Source organism: Eptesicus fuscus, chromosome 12 (genome assembly GCF_027574615.1).
Source record: "Eptesicus fuscus isolate TK198812 chromosome 12, DD_ASM_mEF_20220401, whole genome shotgun sequence".
In the NCBI taxonomy this organism is placed as follows: domain Eukaryota; kingdom Metazoa; phylum Chordata; class Mammalia; order Chiroptera; family Vespertilionidae; genus Eptesicus; species Eptesicus fuscus.
This window is the reverse complement of record NC_072484.1, coordinates 11,554,582-11,575,608: the sequence shown is the minus strand read 5'-3', so window position 1 is coordinate 11,575,608 and position 21,027 is coordinate 11,554,582. Positions and strand designations below refer to the sequence as shown.

At 47.5% G+C, this 21,027-nt stretch overlaps 1 protein-coding gene across 1 annotated transcript in view; it reads right to left on the bottom strand.

Moving 5' to 3' along the window:
* The window catches only part of NINL (ninein like), a 110,573-nt gene that overhangs the window by 4,912 nt on the left and 84,634 nt on the right, over positions 1 to 21,027 (bottom strand). Inside the window, exons 18-23 of the mRNA XM_054724134.1 lie at positions 12,103 to 12,207; positions 10,573 to 10,642; positions 8,222 to 8,380; positions 7,379 to 7,492; positions 3,744 to 3,932; positions 1,205 to 1,318 (exon numbers count right to left, since the gene is read on the bottom strand). Of these exons, the coding sequence (XP_054580109.1) occupies positions 1,205 to 1,318; positions 3,744 to 3,932; positions 7,379 to 7,492; positions 8,222 to 8,380; positions 10,573 to 10,642; positions 12,103 to 12,207 (751 nt within the window). The remainder of the gene's footprint in view (positions 1 to 1,204; positions 1,319 to 3,743; positions 3,933 to 7,378; positions 7,493 to 8,221; positions 8,381 to 10,572; positions 10,643 to 12,102; positions 12,208 to 21,027) is intronic.

Below are 21,027 nucleotides of genomic sequence, written 5' to 3'. Positions count from 1 at the left end.
CCCGCCCCCCCGCACACATTCATGCACTGAGCCTCTAATAATTAAAATAATATCTGAACTGATTTTGATGGGACCCTGCCTACCTGTTCCTGCCCATCAGTTCACACCAGCTACAATGACGCCTCCCTTGCCATGCTTGGTCCCATATAAGGACACTTACCTGCACTGCTCCCTCTGTGGAATGCACTTTGTTGAGGATCTAGCATGTCCCCCACCACATGTGGAGACTGTCCCAGGGATTGGAGGTGCTATTGGCATTTAGCACTATAATGCACAAGACAATTCCACCCAATACGCATTCTCCCTTCTAAAATGCCAACATGGCCTCTGTTGGGGGACACAGCTAGACATTCCCATTGCTGGGCCATTAGGTGCCTGCCCCCATGCCATGTCCTGACTATCCTCACCAAATCCCAACCATCACTGTTTCCTTTTCTTACAACCTGAGGTCATTTATGTTACCTGCCTCTGCCTTTAAAATGTAAGGTCCTTGAGGGCTTATCTCAGGGTCTACCTAGGACAATGCCTTGATACTTAACAGGTGCTTGGAATGACTGAATGAACAAATGAAAACAGACATCTTTTCTGAGGTTATGCGAAAACCTCAATATCTTAAAACTATTTCCAAAAGAAAATAAGTACAATGTACAAATATAATGTAGGGTATGTATATATTTAGTAAAATCAACCTTCTACTGATTGCTTTTAATTGTTAATCTGAAAAATCTACACTAATAAAGGAGTAAGATGCAAACTGACCGTACCTTTGCAACGCCCACCAGCCAATCAAGAGTGAGTATGCAAATTAACCCAACAAAGCTGACAGGTTAATTTGCATATGCAGGTGCCGAGCAGCCAGGGGCGGGGCAGGATGCTTGCGTCGTCACCACAGCGATGACGCAGGCATTCCGCACTGCCCTAGCTGCTCCAGGCCTCTGGGCAGAGTGGGAAGGCGGAAAGGTGGCTTTGGGCTGGAGCAAAAAGGCAGCTCCGGCCAGAGCGAAGGCAGTGCCGACAGCCAGGGGAAGACCCATTCTTGCACAAACCTTCGTGCATCGGGCCTCTAGTATTTGTATAAACAGATTCTAAAAATGAAGTTTAGGCAGAGCCCCAGATTCATTGGTTCCAAATGAACACCCATAAAAAGAAAAAAAGAGTTCTGAAAGAGGATATTGGTATGTACTGACAGAAGCCTCTCACTCACCTGCTCTCCCAGCTCACCCACTTTTTCTTGCAGGAGCATTTCCATGTTCTTCAAAATCATTTCCACCTCTTCCACCTGCTCTTCTGTATCTTTAAGCTGCTTTTTATGTTCTTCCTGCCACAAAAGAAGGTTACACACCAATATTGTACATTTTAAAAAGAATCATCTCAGGCTAATTTATTTTAGAGTGGAAATTAGCTAAAATGTGCAAATATGAGAGTAACTATTGATAACCTTTCCTCTGTATAGAGTAAGTTAAAAAAATGTTCTGTCACAAACCACAAAACTATTATTTTTGTAGTTCAAGAATTAGCAGACCGCCCTATCTGGTTTCACTCAGTGGACAGAGCGTCAGCCTGAAGGGTCCCGGGTTCGATTCTGGTCAAGGGCACATGCCCAGTAGGGTGCATGAGGCAGCCAATCAATGATTCTCTCCCTCTCCCTTCCTCTCTGAAATCAAGAAAAGTATGTGTGTTTTTTAAAAAAAGAATTAGCAGACTATCCCTAAAGAATTTCTGATCAAATTTCTTTGTTTTGTCATTAATCTATCATAGTTTATCATTATCTCTAGCTGAACACTTCTGCATAATGCTGAAAGGTTATTCGTTGTCGAATTTATGCTTTACAAACATTAAATTTTACCCACCTTTCAAGTCTTGCTCTGATTTTTGCCCTCTGGTTCCTGATCTCGCCATCCCTCCTGCCTTGAACTTTTCCTCATGAACTATGTTACTCAGGATCAAGTTACTTTCTCAGGCTTTTAAATTAAACACTTACACAGGGTGCACACGTTCCACAGACAATTCAAGCACTTTAGAAGTGCGAACTCACTGATGCTTCACAATAATGCTTTGAGCTGCTATCGGAATTTTACAGATGAGGAAACTGGAGCCCAGAAAGGTTAACTGGCCCAAGGTTACTCAGCTGGGAGGTGGGGGAGCCGCGATCCCAATCTCTGCAGGCAACGCTCTGAGCCACCGTGTCCTGCTGCCCTTTAAGGCAGTGACCCTCTTTCTACATCTCTAGATGCCTGGCACACAGCCGGCTCCTCAAGTCGATCTTGTTACCTTGCTGACCTCTTGTCCCACGGCCATCCTCCCGCCCTCCCTCCAATCCTTGCTATTCTTCTTTTTTTTTTAATCCTCACTTGAGTTTTTTTCCATTGATTTTTTCGAGAGAGTGTGGAAGGGAGGGAGGATGGGGAGAGAGAAAGAGAAACATTGATGTGAGACACATGAATTGGTTGCCTCCCACACAAACCCACAATGTGTCCGGGAATCAAACCTGCAACCTTCGGTCTGAGGGCCAATGTTCTAACCACTGAGCAAAACAGCCAGGGTGACCTTGCTGTTCTTTTTTTTTTTTTTTAATATATTTTATTGATTTTTTACAGAGAGGAAGAGAGAGGGACAGAGAGTTAGAAACATCGATGATACAGAAACATCGATCAGCTGCCTCTTGCACAACCCCTACTGGGGATGTGCCCGCAACCAAGGTACCTGCCCTTGACCGGAATCGAACCTGGGACCTTTCAGTCCGCAGGCCGACGCTCTATCCACCGAGCCAAACCGGTTTCGGCAGACCTTGCTATTCTTAAACATGCCAAATACATACCCACCTCAGGGCCATTGCACGTGTTGCCCCTGCTGCCTAGAGTCCTCTTTCCCCAGGTAACTGGATGGCTTGCTGCCTCGAAACTTCAGGCACTGGCTCAAGAACCACCTTCTCTAGCTCTCCTATTTAAAAATGCAATACCTCCCACTCCACAGCACTCACCACCACCTGACGTGCTAGCCACGGTGCATTATTTATTTTGGTCTCCCTACCACCACTATAATTTGGCTCCAGACTTTTGCCTTGTGCGTCATTTCTGCATCTCCAGTGCCTAGGTCAGTGCGTGCCCAGTAAGTCACTTCTGTATTCCTTATGTGCCCTTGGTGGGTTTTCTTTTCGGTCTGCATAACAGTTTAAGATTGTTTTTTTAATTAGGGGCACCATTTGGAAACTGGGAGTGTTTATATAAAAGTCTAGTTTCTAGCTTTTCTTTGCAATCTGGAGCATTGAAATGCAGGGGCTACACAGCCAAGGAGTAGCACCCATTGCCTCCCTTTCAGCCCTGTAAGCATTTAGTATGTGGCCCCTAACGTTTAGCCTCGGGCCTACTGCAGACTCTGCAGCCCCCAAGGACAGACTGCAGCTGAGAGGAACTGGGGCCCCCAGGCTGGAGAGACCTTCAGGATCAGCTCACTCAGTGCCTCCCAGAGGGCAGGAGACACCTTCCCAGAAAGGCTCCCTGCACCTCTCACCTCCCTGGTCCTTCCTCAGCATCTGTTAAGAGTCCTTATTATTCACAGTGGAAATCGGGGCCCCCACAGATTCTGTACAACCAGTTCTCATGGAGTTAGGATGGCTGTTGGGCCATCTTCCCCTTGGCACTGGGACAGTTTTAGGCTGAGTGACCAGTGATCCAACTTCTCCCCTTCCCCTTCACCCCCCCACCCCCACCAGCTGGAACCTCAGGGCTCTTGTTCCCACTCACCCGCTGTCGCCTCCCTTCCTCCTGCTGGAGGCTGCACTGCTGGCAGAGCTGCGGAGCTGCCCGCTGCTCCCATTCCAGCAGCTGCTGCAGCTCTGCCACGCAGCCCACAGGCACGCTCTGCTCCGTCTGCTTCTGCAGCTGGTGCACGTCCTGCGAGGGCTGGTCAGGACTCAGGTTGGCTCCGTGCAGCTGTACCAGGGAAAAGGCCACAACAGCTTTGGTGTGACTGCTGAGAGTTACAGGGTCACTGCCAGACACGAGGACTGTTTAAGGACACCCTACAACTGGAAGCACAAGTAAGGCATCTTCTCTCCTTTGTGGTCCCTGCATCTGCAGCAAAATGCAGAATGTGTAAAGGGCCTATTCATTGGAATTCTGACAGCACAACTCCCAGGCAGCCAGGGCGGCAGTGAGAGGAAAAGTTGTGCCTGTGATCCTCAGAATGACGCTGAGACTTCACATTGGATCCATGGGAGATCACGGTAAATTCTGTCCATTTTTACCTTCCAGCATGCCTCATTGGAGCCTGATTATTTAAACACTATATAACTCATGCAAGCCAGATACGGTAATAATCTAAGTGGAGAATTTACACTTCTGAGACCCACTGGGGCCAAGGTCACAGGGTAACTAGCACACAATGAGAGCACAAGGAAACTTGGGAGCAGCTGTGGGATGAAGCTCCCCAGCCACAGAGGACTGCCAGAACTCGTGGAGTTATGCTGAGTCCTCATGATTGAACTGCGTATCATGTGGCCAGTGTGTTTACTAAGCAATCGGGAGGTCAGATCCAAATGCCATTTAATTCACTCTGGCTCTGAGGCTTCATCTAGAACACGCACCGTTCCCTTGGCCCCTAAAAGAACTGGCCACATCAGCCCTCAGGCACCTCTGAGGCTCTATCAAATGTCACACTCAGGAGGGTATCTTTGCTCCCCTGATACATGTCATCAGTTTGGCTCAAAGACACTCTTACAAAAATTTCAAAAATGTCACACTTAGGGCAGGTCTCAAAGTGGACACGTGGCCAGAGAGAAAGGGCGGGTGCCACCCAGGAGTGAGCGGCTGCAAACCTCCAGCCCAGGTTCCTCTCAACAGTCCCTGCGTCACCTCACATCCCTGGAGGACCGTCTGAGGGACCACACCATCACGGACACAGCAGTTCTCTAGGACAGGAGTCAGCCCAGGGAGATGCACTGAGCACGCTTCCTTTGAACACGGCCTTACGCTCCTCACAGCCGCCTGCTACAGCCACCCCGTCTCTGAATCTGGTGCCTGACATGGACCTTTACTGCGGAGAGAGCAGGGGAGTCCCTGCGACTATCTACACGGGCATTAGCCCCTAAGCCTCCACAAGCTGCATCCTTTCCAGGCCCTTTCATCTCCCTCTTCCTGGAAGTGAGACGCAGAAGGAGCTGGCCCAGCTCCCGAGTGCACAGGCTGCCCTCTCTGCCCCGCTGAGAGTGGGGCCCTGAGCCTCTCCCTCTTCACAGGTGGGGATTGTGCCGTCACCCACTGACAGGTGGGCTCTGCGCCCTCCCCTTGAACCCAGGCTGGACCAACAGAATGTTGGATTTGGTCAGCATGTTTTTAAAAAAAACAGCACTGGGACCTCCCTTGGCCTCATCCAAGCTGCCCCCTGCTACTGCCTGTCCCACCTGCTTGGCTCTGTGACCTCCTAGACATTCCTCCTCAGAACCATCTATGGATGCACCAGTGATAACAATGAGTCTGTCCCACGTATCTCCATACCCATCCTCACCCCAGCACACCCAGAGGTGCCTTAACTGCTCTGTAGGTGCCTCTACTTCCCTCCTCTGGGCTTTCATCCGTGTGGTCTCGGGGGGAATCTTCTAAGTCACAAAGAAGCGGAAACCAGCTCATGCTGCAGCAGATTAAGTAAGGTAACTTCTGCCTGTGACGCTGGCTGACTCAGTCTCAAAGGGCTCAAACTGGCCAAGGCTATTTCTCAAGGGCCCTTTCAGACTTAAAAACAGAGAAGGGAACCCCCAAATACAGAGGTATCTCTGGGAAAGTTCTTATTTACAGTGGGAAAGCTGACAGCCTACAGGATCCCCCATCAGCCTTGGAGGGCCCCACACCCAGGCTGACCCCTCTGCAGCTGTGGGCATCTTGCCCTCTCACACCAGGCAACCACGACCGGCCAAGTCCAGCTGTGGGGCCAAAAGCCAGTGGGGGAACCTGCAAAGAGGCTCCAAAGAGGCAGGCACTCAGGTGCCACACTCAAGTGAGGCTGGTGCTGGGACTGCGGCCACATGGGTTAAGACCCCTTCCATACCAGGCTTAGGGTGGTCTCTCCCACGGCCCCTCTTTCCTCCCTACAGCCCCTGGCCCTCCAAGTCCACCCCACATGAGTCTGCACTGGGCTCTCAGTACTCAGGATACCTCCTACTATCACACGCCTGTCATTCTCTCCTCCCTCTTGAGCCTGGCTCTCCCAGGAAGAACTGGCTACCCACTCTGTGTCCCTGCACCTCACACTGTCAGGGCACCCTGAGGTTCCTATTCACAGCTGCGAGCTCCCTGCCTCCCTGTCTCGGCACCTCATGAGCCTGGCAAATGCTGGAGCAGGAGAGAGTGTGGGACCCAGCAGACAGGGACCCAGCAGATAGTGGGTGCTAAACAAATGCTCATTAGATGGATGTGCAAATGCACTGAATTGAAACAGCAACTAGGAAGTCCCGCCTTCAGACGGCGTCTCAGGCCATCACATACACCTTCAGAGTGGGTTAGGGACTGAGGTAGGCAGGCAAGGAGAAGGTGGGTATGGTTATAAAAACAACATAATAATGTGTGAGACAAGGGCATGGAGATCCTTACCCATGGGGTCTACTCTGCCCCAAGGTCTGGCTGGCTGCTTGGATCTGACACCACCTCCCCTCAGAAGCTACCCTGAAGCTCACTTCTGGCTCCTTGGTTCTAGAAAGGGCACACCCAAAGACATGCTTGCTGAGATACAGCTCTTCACATGGCCTGCTCAAGGTCAACCCAACTCTGGACTAGGCCTGACTTCAGTCCTGGGCCTGGTAAGTGCCCCACTAGCTGTGCAATCTCAGGCCGGCCCAAAAACTCCTCTGGGATGGATCATCCTAGCAACGCTCGGTCAGCATTGACCTGCATTGACTCCTTCCCAGACGGGACCCGGCATCTCAGGCCATCACATGGACCTTCCCAGACGGGACCCGGCGTCTCAGGCCATCACATGGACCTTCCCAGATGGGACCCGGCGTCTCAGGCCATCACATGGACCTTCCCAGATGGGACCGAGTCTCAGGCCATCACATGGACCTTCCCAGACGGGACCCGGCGTCTCAGGCCATCACATGGACCTTCCCAGACGGGACCCAGAGTCTCAGGCCATCACATGGACCTTCCCAGACGGGACCCGGCGTCTCAGGCCATCACATACACCTTCCCAGACGGGACCCAGCGTCTCAGGCCATCACATGGACCTTCCCAGACGGGATCCCGCATCTCAGGCCATCACATGGACCTTCCCAGACGGGACCCGGCGTCTCAGGCCATCACATACACCTACGGGACCCAGCGTCTCAGGCCATCACATGGACCTTCCCAGACGGGACCCGGCGTCTCAGGCCAGCATGTACACCCACCTGGTTTCGACTTTCTTCAAGGGTCTCTCTCAGTTGTGACCATGACAGTCTTAGGCTCTGGCATTCCTGATTTATGAGTTCAAGTTCAAGTTCAAGTTTTTTAATTTGGTCACCCTGTTTTAAAAATAATCAACCTCCTGAGTGTAAGAAATAACAATCTGATACATGTTTAATGTAGAAATGTCAGAAAATTACAGCAGGACAAAAATTGCAAAATTTAAACCACCCATGCTCCCAGCAGCCCAGAACCACACCTGACATTGTGCTGTCATCCTCTACACACAGCATCTCTACCCTAAGACTGGCACAGTGCCAGATGCTGTCCTTTTCTCATTGTATCTTTCATTTCCCCATGACATTAACTATTATTTGAAAACATGGATTTTAACAACCATACCATAATTTACTCTCATTCAGTAAATTGTTGATGAATGATTCAAGCAGATTCCAATTCTGTGTTGCTATTACAAATACCACAGCAATGAAAATACTTCCAGCTAAGTCTTTCCACAATACTCCAGTAAAATGCCCATAAGAAGAACCATAAAGTCAGAGGATATTGACATTCTTGAGGCTCTTGATACATATTTTGCCCAAGTGTCCTCCAGAGAGGCTGACAATTTTACTCTTTTACCATCTGAATGTAATTCCTTTCTGCTACCTGGGGACTTGCAAAAGCTGCTGAAGTCCACATATTTCCCAGGGCTTGCCTGTTTATTGCCTTACTTTCACCTGCGGGGCAGTGCCTGCCTCTTGGCACATTAGGGCCGCTCCTGATATGTGTTAGGCTGCCTCTCTAATGTGCCCGCTCCTCTCTACCCCACGGACCCGGCCACTACTCACCTGCAACTCCTCCCGGCGTCCAGCCTCCTCCAATCTCTGTGTTAACAGCTGAATGGTGACGCCATTGTTCTCAATGTGGGTCTGCTGGCTAGAGGCCTCCTCTCCTAGCTGCAGGACCCTGTGGTTGAGCTGAAGCAATTCATCCTTGCATTTCTGACTCTAGAACAAAAGGGATGAGACGGATGAAAAAGTTATTTTTGTAGCCAACAGCTCGATCCAGATCATTTCAGTGATTCTCCACCAGGGATGCTTTTGTTTCCCAGGGACCTTTACAATGTCCTGAGCCAGTTTGGTTACCACCTTTGGTAAGAGGACTGCTTCTGGCAGCTGGTGGGTGGGGTACTCAGCACCCTGCAATGCACAGAATGCTCTAGCCAGTGCAAGCACAGGAAACTCTCCTCTACCCCAGAAAAAAGGAGCCACATCTGGAAAACCAGGGGTGGTTACAGGCCATGAAGATCCAAACCACTGTTCTGAAGACCTCTCATGTTTTTCTCATTTCTTCCAGTTATTGCTAACATTATTTTAAGCAATTTGAAGGAAAAACCCTAAATGAGATATATAAATCTCCTCAAAATACCCTCTGATCTTTTTCATTAAACACATAAATGTAGCTTTTAGTAGGGTATAGGAATTGATTAAATTGTGTGTTTTGCTTTGTCTAAATAACCACCACCCAGCAGATAGTGGGTGCTAAACAAATGCTCATTAGATGGATGTGCAAATGCACTGAATTGAAACAGCAACTAGGAAGTCCCGCCTTCAGAGTGGGTTAGGGGCTGAGGTAGGCAGGCAAGGAGAAGGTGGGTATGGTTATAAAAACAACATGAAGGGTCCTTATGGAATTGGAACTATTTGGTATCTTGACTGGTGGTGGATATATGGACCTATACAGGGGATAAAATTGTGTAGAATTTAATACACACACACACACACACACACACACACACACACACACGAGTACAGAAGTAAAACTGGTGAAATCGGAATGCGATCCATGGGTTGTATCAATGTCAATAGATTGGTTGTGATATTTGTAATAGGCTCATTTGTGTCCTCCCAAAATTCATATGTTGAAGCCACAATTCTCAGTACCTCAGAATGTAACTGTACTATATTTAGAAATTGGGTCTTTAGCCCGACCAGCATGGCTCAATGGTTGAGCATTGACCTATGAACCAGATCACAGTTTGAGTCCCCGTCAGGGCACATGCTCGGGTTGTGGGCTCCATCCCTAGTGTGGGGCATGCAGAAGGCAGCCAATCAATGATTCTCTCTCATCACTGATCAAATTTCTATCTCTCTCTCCCTCTCCCTTCCTCTCTGACATCAAAAATATATATTTTTAAAAATAAAGGAAGAAATAGGGTCTTTAAAGAGGTGTTTAGAAAAAAAAAAAAGAGGTGTTTAAGGTAAAATGAGGTCATTCGAGTAGGCTCTAATCCAATATGATGGTGTCCTAATAAGAAGAGATTAGGACAGACATCAACCAGGGAAGATCATGTGAGGACACAGGAGATGACAGCTGTCTATAAGCCATCAGTAAATGATGGTAACATGTTATAACCCATTGAACAAAACAGGACTCTATGATAGAAATATAATGATGTAAATAAGTAAACAAATGGGGAGAAGAGAAATTTCTTCCTTACACTGGAATACCAAATAATAAAACAAAAGGAATGGTGAAGTTAGTCACCAATTGGCCACCATTAGAGTAATAACTGAGTCCACCAAGAAACAAAAGATGCTAATAAGTGGGTGAGAGTTAGATGAAGAACAGAATATTTACATAACATCAAAGTATCCACCCATAAAATGCTCATTAATTACACAGGAAAAAGTAACTTTACTGTGGAGTAGCCTGACCAACACCACCTACCCAAGAATTATTAGTAATGGGACAAATCATTGTCCCTCTGATAGGATGAAATGAGAAGAATACAGTATCATTTTCTTTATATTCTTGCCAAGGATGCATTATCTAAATCTAATCACAAGGAAACATCAGACAAACTAAACTGAAGAACTTCATACAAAATAACTGCTTGTTATCATCAAAAGTGCCAAGGTCCTAAAACCAAGGATGGACTGATTGAAGGTGACTAAATGCCAAGCGGGATTCTGAATGAGTGGGGCGGCTGGCAAAAGTGAACAGGAGGAGACTAAGGCGGGGTCTGTACCACATTCATTTCCTGACTTTTGAGGGATGAGGGGGGCGATGGGTCAGCAACTCACTCAGATCTTTCAGAAAAAAGTTCTCTATTTCCTTTTAGTAAGTTTGAAATTATTTCAAAATAATGAAGAAAAGGAGGGTAGCATTAGCGGCATGCCAGGTGTCGATACTTGACCTGTTTGTTGAGCTCTTCCATTTCGGAGCAGGCCTTTTCCTTGTCTCTCTTTAAAAGCTCAATTTCCTTCCTGTTGAAAAGCAAAATTAACAACATCACTTTGGCCAGCCGGTTTCTTTTTCCATCATCACCCATTGTAACCGCAGCTCCTTGGATGTGTGGCCACAAACCACTCTCACACCTGCTCTTGGCATCCACAGCCACCGCTCTGTTACTATTGTACACTATTGCCGCTGCTAATCCAAGCGGGTCCCAATGCTCAGAATCAGCGGACGCTGCCAGTGTCATAGAACAAAACCCTCTATAACAGTGGTTCTCAACCTTTCTAATGCCGCGACCCTTTAATACAGTTCCTCATGTTGTGGAGACCCCCAACCATAAAATTATTTTCGTTGCTACTTCATAACTGTAATTTTGCTACTGTTAATGAATCGTAATGTAAATATCCACAACATGAAGAACTGTATTAAAGGGTCGCGGCATTAGAAAGGTTGAGAACCACTGCTCTATAACGTCCCTCAACTGCACCCATGAAGATCTCTAGGGCACAGCATGCGACTGTTCACTACCAACAGCAGGAAGACCCCAAAAGCCTTACATCCACTAAGGTCTGTTGTCAAAGGGGGGCTGGCAGCAAATGTAGGGAAAAATGGTTCCTGGGGTGAAAAACTTTTACCTTTCTGAATTGCTATAATGTGATAGCAATCACTTGTTTGCTTACCTCTTCTGGATTCCATATTTTATTTTTTTTTTTGGATTCCATATTTTAATTAATCATGGCAATTTAATCAAATCAGTAGCACATTCTCAGCTTTATAGAGCTGAACTCATTTTCAACTTCAGAGCTAAAAAAAGGTCAACCCACTGTCCTTGGATAAGATAGGGCTACGGGCATGAAAGCAGAAATCCACCAGCAGGTTTTCTGTGTCCACCTCACCCCCAACTGTCTCTCCTGCCTCAGTGCTCAGGTCTTTGCACCCCTTCTCCATTCCCACCTCCCTAACCCCGACTGTGACTCACTAAAATGAGCAGACAGAAATGAATCTTGGGGAAAAGCATAGCTGAAACCATGATCAGGTCATGAGTGAACAGATTTTCCTTCCCCAGAAAGGCCTCTGGAGCACCTCCTACCCCTACAAAAGTACTTCTGCTCCCGCCCTTAGCACAATGCGGAGTATTTCTGCAGGGGTGAGAAGCATGGGAACACTGACTTCAGAGGCAAGCGGGCCTGTGCTGGAGCTGCTCACTGTGGCGATGACTGTGCTGCATGCTCGCACTTTCTACCCAAACTTCTGCGACCAGACACTCGGGAAGGTTGCCAGCGTTTGGAAGGAGGCCTGAGCTCTCTCATGCACGTCCAGGCGGGTCAGAGGTCAGCACGGCTCGCCCACTTAGGGTTTTCTGGAATGCGGGACTGCTCTGTGAACATCTCCCACTTTCTACAGCAATACCTTCTAAGCTCATTCTACAAAGAGTAACATGTGCCATAGGCCGTAAGTTCTGAGTGAACCAATGAGACAGGGCTCTTACCTTTGTGCATCATTTGTCCTTTCTGTAGATTCAAGCTCTTGCTGCATTCTCCCCAGCTCATTTTTCAACACTGTGTTTTCTTCAGAAAGCCTATCCAACTTAATTCTGCATGAAAAGCAGAAAAGAGAAAGAAGACTGGAAACTCAGGCACTAGGTACCAAATGCAGCCCACATTAGTCGGGTCTTGAAGTCGGAAGTCATGGTAGTCCTGCCGTCTACATTTCCCCTTCCCTAGAGGATGGCACAGGGCATACTTTTCCTTTTCCTTTCTCTCTGTCCAGTTACAACATGCTACAGTTTGCATCTCCCTAGAGAGAAGCTACAGAAAGCAAAGCTTTCTTAGCTTCCAAAATGGTCACACAATCAACAACTCACTAATATATTCAGCACCTTGGTTCCATTTACTCTGTGTTTACAGCTGACCTGTTCCTGCACCTTATAAACTCTAACTGAAATGTGAGTGTCTGTGTTGGTACCAATGTATAATGTTGGGTGTGGGTCCTCAGGTTACCGCAGAGGACATACATCCTTCCACCAGTGAACTCCAGCATGGAGCTAAGAAACACAAGGAATAAGAAGATGGAAACACATGGGCACATTTTCCTCCTTAGGTACAGTACCTCCCCCCCATCCTATTCTCAGAGGCCACAGCACTGGGAGGAGAAACCTAGGAAGATGCCCACATCCATTCATGGAGAGAAACCTGACATCAGGTGGATTCTTCCAGGGAGAAAAAAAGCAAGTATAAACAGCTACTACATGAACCAACTGTGTCTAAAGCCACCTCTGCTTTCCGATGACTCTAGAGTCTCTTATATGACACCATCACTGTATGACAGATGAGCAACTTACCAATAAATACCACAAATGAGGCAGCTAAAACCCATACTTGCTGCCCAGAGAAATTATTCTTTTTTTAAAAGCTACATTTTAAAAAATCCTCACCTTAACATATGTCTTTTTTAAAATATGTTTTTATTCATTTTAGAGACAGAGGAAGGGAGATGGAGAGAGAAGAAGAGAGAAACATCGATGAGAGAAACACTGATCCCACTACAGGGCATCTACTTCCAGCTTCCTAGATGTCAGGTAAGCTGATGGTTGCCCCATCCCATCCCCCACACACTCACCAAACAACTACAATCTGTGTGAAGCTGATCATACAAAGTGTGATTGTTCTCACTGAAGGTAATGGAAACCACCAAGGGCCCCCAAATAAAACAAAAACCTGGAAGCTGAAACCAAAGCTGTGAGCATTAAGTAACACAAAGATGGGGTTACCCGAGGCCAATGCCTATATCAGCAGCATGGAGAAACTGCACAGTGGACAAGTGCATTAAGCCAGTACCCTAGAAGGAGGTTAACGTGGTTCCAGATTAGTAGGCCCCTAATTGTGGACAAAAGCAATATACATTCTTTCTGCAGAAAGCATCCTCTACTACAGCTCCCAGGATTTCCAGAGATTAGCATCACATAAACATGAGCTCACAATCAAAAATCACCACAACATACATGGAAAACAGCCACCTATGAGAGTCAGCAGAAGCAAAAACAACAGAATTAGACCCCATGCAAATCTTGGATATTGGAATCATCAGACACAAACTAAAGATAAATATTACAGTGTTTATATAAGTAAAAGATAGAAATTTAAAAATGAACATGAATAAATTATCAAAAGAGTTCAGATAGGACCAAACAGAGTTTATGGAAATAAAAGAAAACCACAAAATTTTTGGAAATGAAAAAAGGCAATGTTAAACACTGAATGGGTTAAATGACAGATTAGACACAATTGAAGAAAGAATTATTAACCTTAAATACAGAGATATGAAAAAAGTACCCAGAATGTGACAGAGAAAACAGGATGGAAGATATGAAAAAGAGTTTAAAAAATGGAGGAAAAGAAAAAAGTTCTAACATCATACATTTAATTCAAGAGGGTGAGAGGAGAGGCAATAGTTTAAGAATAATTGCAGAGAGTTTTTAAAAAAAATTTTTTTTATTGATTTTAGAGAGAGGGAGGGGGAGGGAGAGATAGAAATATCAATGATGAGAGAGATCATTCATTGATCGGCTGCCTCCTGCACACCACCTATCGGGGATTGAGCCTACATCCGGGCATGTGCTCTGACCGGGAATCGAATCGTGACCAACTGGTTCGTAGGTCGACACTCAACCATTGGGCCGGGCTGAGAGTTTTTTATAAGACACAAATCTATACATTTAATAGGCATAATGTTTTAAGTAAGATAAGTTAAATGGAAACCACATCTATGCCCGATGGCCCAACAATTCCATTCTTAGGTACATCCCAACATAAATGCTCAAAAAGACATTTACAAGAACTTTTTCAGCAGTATTACTTGTGATAGCTAAACACTAGGAACTACTCAAATACTCATCAACAAGTGAATGAATACATTGTGGTTAATTCACACAACAGACTGCCATAGCAACGCAAATGCACAAACTCTGTAGGTATAAGCAACCACCTGGATGAATCTCACAGACATATGTTGAGCAAAGAAAGACAGATACAAAGGAGTACACACTGTGTGAGTCCTTTACATGAAGTACAAAATTTGGGAAGAGTAATCCATGCTGTTAGAGTCAGGATTTGGGGAGCTCTGTTCCTTGTCCTGGTTGCTGATAACATAGATGTGTTCAATTTGTTGACAATCTTCTAACTGAACATGTATGTGTATTTTTCTTGTGTATATAATAAGAAGTTAAAATTACACACCTACATACATAAAAGAAAAACTGCAAAATAAAGAGATTGTGAAAGCATACAGCCTGGCTGGTGTGGCTCAGTGGTTGAGCATCGACCTATGAACAAGGAGGTCATGGTTCGATTCCCAGTCAGGGCATATGTGGGTTCCATCCCCAGCGTGGGGTGTGCAGGAGGCATCTGATCAATGATTCTCTCTTATCATGGATGTTTCTATCTTTTAAAAAAATATATATTTTTTTATTGATTTCAGAGAGGAAGGGAGAGGGAGAGATAGAAGCATCAATGATGAGAGGAAATCATTGATTGTCTACCTCCTGCACACCCTCCACTAGGGATTGAGCCCGCAACCTGGGCATGTGCCCTTGACTGGAATCGAACCTGGGACCCTTCAGTCTGCAGGCTGATGCTCTATCCACTGAGCCAGACCGGCCAGGGCTGATGTTTCTATCTTTGTCTCCCTCTTCCTTCCTCTCTAAAACCAATTTAAAAATATATTTTTAAAAAAAGCAGCCAAAGGACTTAACTCAGATTACCTACCATAGTAGGCAGAATAACGGGCTCTAAAAGATGCCCATGTCCTAGACCCAGAACCTGTGACTGTAGTATTACATGGCAAAGAGGAAGTAATGTTGCTAATTAGCTGACTTTAGACAGGGAGAGTATCCTGAGTGATCCAGGTGGGCCCCATGTAATCACAGGGTCCTTAAATGTGGAAGAGGGAAGCATAAGAGTCAGTGCCAGGCCCTGGCCGGTGGCGCAGTGGTTAGAGCATCACCTCACATACCAGAGGGTCACCGGTTCCACTCCCAGTCAGGGACATGTGCCTGGGTTGCAGGTTTGATCCCCAGTCCCAGTTGGGTGTGTGCAGGAGGCAACCAATCGCTGTGTCTTTCTCACATCCATGTTTCTCTCTCTTCCCCCCGCTCCCTCCTTTCCACTCTCTGAAAAAGCAGTGGAAAAAATATCCTCAGATGAGGATTAATAAGAGTCAATATCAGAGTGATGTGATATAAGGAAGACCTGACCAGTCATTGCTGGCTTTAAAGATGAAAGGGGTCAGAAACCACAGAATGAGAGAATGAGAGCAGTAGCTGAAAAAGGGCAAGAAAGGAGATTCTGAAACTGTAAAATCATAGATTGTGTTGTTTTAAGCCACTAGCTTTGTGGTGATGTGTTACAGCAGCAATCGGAAGCTAATACACATACAAAGGGACAACAATTAGACACAGCACAAACTATTCAATGTCAACAAAGGAATCTGGAAGATACTGAACATGTACAGCAGACAGCTCTTGAACTGTTAACCTAGATCTGTGTTGCTAGGAATACTCTCTTTCAAAAATAGACACATATTTGAGACACTTTCAGACAAACAAAAACTGAGGGAATTTATTTCCAGGAGAGTCTCACTAAAAGAACTTTTCTATAGGCTTTACATCACAAAGAAAGAACATGGTCCTCTAAGGAAGGCATGAGACACAGAAAGAAATAGGAGCCTCCCACGTGACCAGCTGAGGAGGATGCAATATCAGCAAACAGTAATCTCACCTAATATATTCCATCAGAATCGAGCCATGAGGAAAACAGGCATCCAAATTCAGGGCCATTCTGCAACACACCTGGTATTGAGTCTTTTAAAATGTGAATGTCCAAATGCCTAGAAAATACATGATCTACCACAACTGACTCATGAAAAAAAATAGAAAATCTAAAAACCTATAACTAACTATTAAGGAGGTTTAATCATCATCAAACACCTTGGAACAAGGAAAGCCCAGGAAGCAGATGGATTCTCGGTGGATTTACTAAACATTGAACGAATTAACAGCAATCCTTCTCAAACTCTTCCCAAATACTGAAGAGGAGGAAATACTTCCCGGCTCATTCTATGAGGCCAGATTATTCTAATGCCAAAGCCAGACAAAGACACTCGAGGAAAACTACAGACCAACATTTCTTATCAATATTTCTGCTAAAACCCTCAATACAACACTAGAAAAAATTACTGTTTAATAGGCACAGAGTTTTTGTTTGGGATGATGGAAGTTTTGGAACTGCGCAGTGGTAACGATTGTACAACACTGTGAATGTTTAACACCGCCGATTTATACACTTAAAATGATTGATTTTTACTGACAAAAATTAATTTAAAAACTGATACACTCTCTTAGATGAAAGGAAATTAAAGAGATATGATAACTAAATGCATAGCAGAATCCTTGATTGGATCTGGATTGTATGAACAATAAAGAACATATTGAGCCCTAGCCGACTTGGCTCGGTGGATAGAGCATCAGCCTGTGGACTGAAGGGTCACGGGTTTGATTCTAGTCAAGGGCACATACCCGGGTTGCGGCTCAATCCCCAGTAGGGGCATGCGGGAGGCAGCTGATCAATGATTCTTTCTCATCATTCATGTTTCTATCTCTTTCTCCCTTCCTCTCTGAAATCAATAAAAATATATTTTTTAAAGTTTTTTTTTTAAAAAGAACATATTGAAAGAATTAGGGATAACTGATCATGGAGTGTAAATTAAAAATAGCATTGAATTTATGTTAAATTTCCCATATCTGATCATGATATTGTGGATATATAGAATGTCCCTGTTCTTACAAAATAACATGCTGAAGTCTTTAGCAATAAAGTGTCTGCAATAATGTCTGCAATTATCTCAAATTCAGAAAAAATAAAAAGGGTGTGCATATGGATGTGGAGAGAGAGAGAAGGGGTGACGACATCCCTGCTGTTCTCTAAACTGCTGGCAGAGATTCTTTCACGACCCAAATCATGTCACTCTCTCGACTTTGCTTTCTCTATGATAAAGGCCAAAATCCTCCCTGTATTCTTTAAGATCCTGCAAGTCTGACCTTCGCCCAGCTGGGGTCCTGTAGCTGGTGTGGCTTGGGAGATGGTTTATTTAGAAGTGGCTATAAGACCACACACTGGAGTTGTGGCCAAGGGCCCACTGGCTGGGGACAGACCTGCCCCCACAGAGCAGGAGCCAAGGCTGGGGGCCCAGCCCTGGGATAAAGGATGCTGGTGGTCTCGGGGGTGCCTGCTCCTTCAGCCTCTCAGTGGCTCCTGACACAGGTGTCCCTTCCTCCTTACAGCAACCTTCTCCAAAAGACACCAGCCCCCTGGTTTTGGGATCCATCCCCATCTCTTCACCCGACTCACCCTCTACAGGGGACAGTACCAAAGGCTCCTCAAACGTAATGGAATTCCACCCCCTTTCTTCTCCCTTCCTGGTGGCATTTCCTGGGAGATCTTTAATTACTCTGTGACCCATTTCCAACCTCCCTGCCCATATCCCATCCACCAATAACCCATCAATTCAGTCTCCAACTTCTGCCAGTCAACGCCCTGCACCTCGGCGGCCATCACTACGGCCCAGCCACTGTCACCTCCTGCTTGGGCAGCTGCAGCAGCCACCTCCTCTGCCCGCTCATCCACTGCTGTGCCCTGTCCAGGCCCCCAGCAGCTTGCTCTTAGGAAGCCCTCCCCATCCCCATTAGAGCAGGCAACTACCCACCTTCCCCTCGGAACAGCCTGTCTCCTCACGCTGCAGATCGCTCTAACCTGAGACAAGCCTCTTCCCCACCCCCCCAACCCCCACCCCCGTCAGCCACACAGTAGGTCTCCTCGGCCTGATGGGGGCTGGGCCTGTGCCATGTGGTCTTCCCAAACCTGAACTCCAGCCTCGCAGGAAACCCACAGCTTTATGTCTATATATTCTCTTAGGATTTCACCACACACGCATGTGTCCCTGAAAAATGGACCTGGTTTGAGAGGCACGGCCTTTGTCTCCTCACCCTGCGAAGGATGGCGCATTTCCTTTTAACTCGGGGACAAGCAGGAAGCGTGGTGCTTCCCAGTGGGATGAAAGCTCCAAACCTCTGTTTTGCTCCCAACTGCAACCCCTAACTGTGCTGGCAGATAGCAGGTGCCCCGAAACACTGTTAAACAAGCAAAGACCCGGCTGAGATGAACTGTCATGAGCTGTGGGGCCATCAGGCCGGGGAATGCGCACGTCAGGAGAAGCAGGAAGAGAACAGGGCAGCCTGCCAGGACCTGTCCGTGAGTGGCAGACCACTGGGGGCTGGGGTGGAGAATTCGAATAGCACACATCTGGGCCCGCGTGTCTGTCCACGGAGAAGCATTTGAAAGGGACGGCAGAGTGAGATTCCAGGCGCTGGGCTGCGTCTGTGCCGAGTCCCTGGTGTGCGGCTGTGGACCTATGCATGGAGCAGGTCCCCGAGGTGCTGGTGCTGGGCTCATCACGATTGGCCTGTCTGTGGGTAAGCTCATGTTCACATATTCATCTCATGCTCCTTGCCCCTGCTTTTTTTGTTAATTCTCACTCAAAGGTTTTTTCTCCCATTGCTTTTCAGAGAGAGTGAAAAGAGGGAAGGAGAGAGGGGGAGAGAGAAACACTGATGTGAGAGACACATCAATTGGTTGCCTCCCTCACACACCCCAACCAGGGATGGGGAGCGAACCCACAACCCAGGTACATGCCCTTGACTGGGAATCAAACCTGTGTCTCTTCCATGCCCAGGCCTACGCTCTAACCCCTGAGCACCACCGGCCAGGGCTCCATGCCCTTTTTGAGGTACGGCACCATCTCTCTATGGATAAGGAAATTTAGAAGTCAGGCCACCCCAAACAAGGCCCCACATTGTTCAGGAACACCCACATAAGAGGCAGGAGCATGAAGCAATGCCTAGATGGCCGTGAACAGCCCCTTCAGGACAGGCACCTCCCAGAGGAGTGAGTGCCCAGGGACTTCTAGCATGCTAGTATTTTCTTTGTTAAGCTGGGTGTGTACTGACATTCTTTTTGGTTTATCATATATCCTACATTATCTTTTATTTTTTTCAACAAAGCAACTTGTCCATGGTCCCAGCTAGAGGAGCTGGAGCCTGAGCTGGAATGCAGATCTCACCACACGCCTGTGATCACGCTCAGACAGCCCGTGTCTGCTGTGAACCAGAATCACTCGCTTGGACCACTGACACAATACCCCTGGCAGCTTCCGTCTCCACATGAAGCAGGCACCTCACAGGTGGGACCCAATGGCAATGCACGCAGAGCAGTGACCATGTCACACAGTCACTGTGGCATGCAAGTGCCCACAACGTCTCCCAGGGCAGCCCTGTCTCCCGAGGAGCCAGAAGAGCACCTGGAGCCGTGCTCTGCAGGGTCGGAAAAGACCTAGAATCCAGGCTTCTGAGAAAGAGCATGTGCCGGCCTGAGTCCCTCGGGGGAGCCTGGAGGAGGGCCTGGCTGCACACCTGGGCTCTCTCTGTACCGTGCCAACACAGACATCTCCAGGCCACCTCCCACCTTGGGGTGCCCCTGAAGGCACTGGCTGCAGCAGTATCGGGGCCGGTTGGGGCACTCATGCCCAGCCCTGTCGCTGCAAGCCCGCACACAGCAGCAGAGGGGCACTTTCCTTGGATGGACGGCCTCCGCTGTTGCTGCCCCAACAGCACAGAAACCTGCAGTCAAGGACAAGTCCTGGTGCACACACTGGTGGGGTGCAGTGGTGCATCCTGCTCAGTCAGATGGAAGAGGGCTCAGGTGACCAAGGATGAAATGGGGCTCCAAGCACAGTGTCTTGTCTTGTGACACCACCAAGAACTTCCTAAGGACAAGGGCAGGGGACGCCAGAGCCAGCTGAGATGCCGAGGCTCATCTCTGCCCCCTCTGCCCACTCCTGGGAGCTGGGTGACCTGTGGGTGCCTGAGGTCGAGTCTGGGCTTAGGGCCACAGCACAAGCACCTCGACAGCCGCTGCGAGCTGGTCGGGGGGAAGGCACATGAGCGGAGTGAGTGAGTGAGGTGAGAGGGCGTCACCTGGCATTCTGAAAATGGGAGACACCACACCTGTTGTTTTCTCCTGACTCTGCTTTTTCCTCAAGAGCCCAAATAACATCTTCCAGGCACAGAAGTTTGGTTTTCATGTCATTCTTCTCTTTCCAGGGCCACATCAGCCTCTGCCTCCCCCAGGGCACCGAGCTGTTCCTGCCTGGCCACCCAGGGGCCAGTGAGCCTGGGTGGGGCTCGAGGTGCCCCTGCTGGCCTTTCCCCACTGTGCTGCAGCCCCCTCCAGGGTGGTCTCACTGCACTAGGCCTGCCCCACGGTCCCAGCAGGGGTTGGCTCCCTGCTCAGGTTCCCAGCTTGCT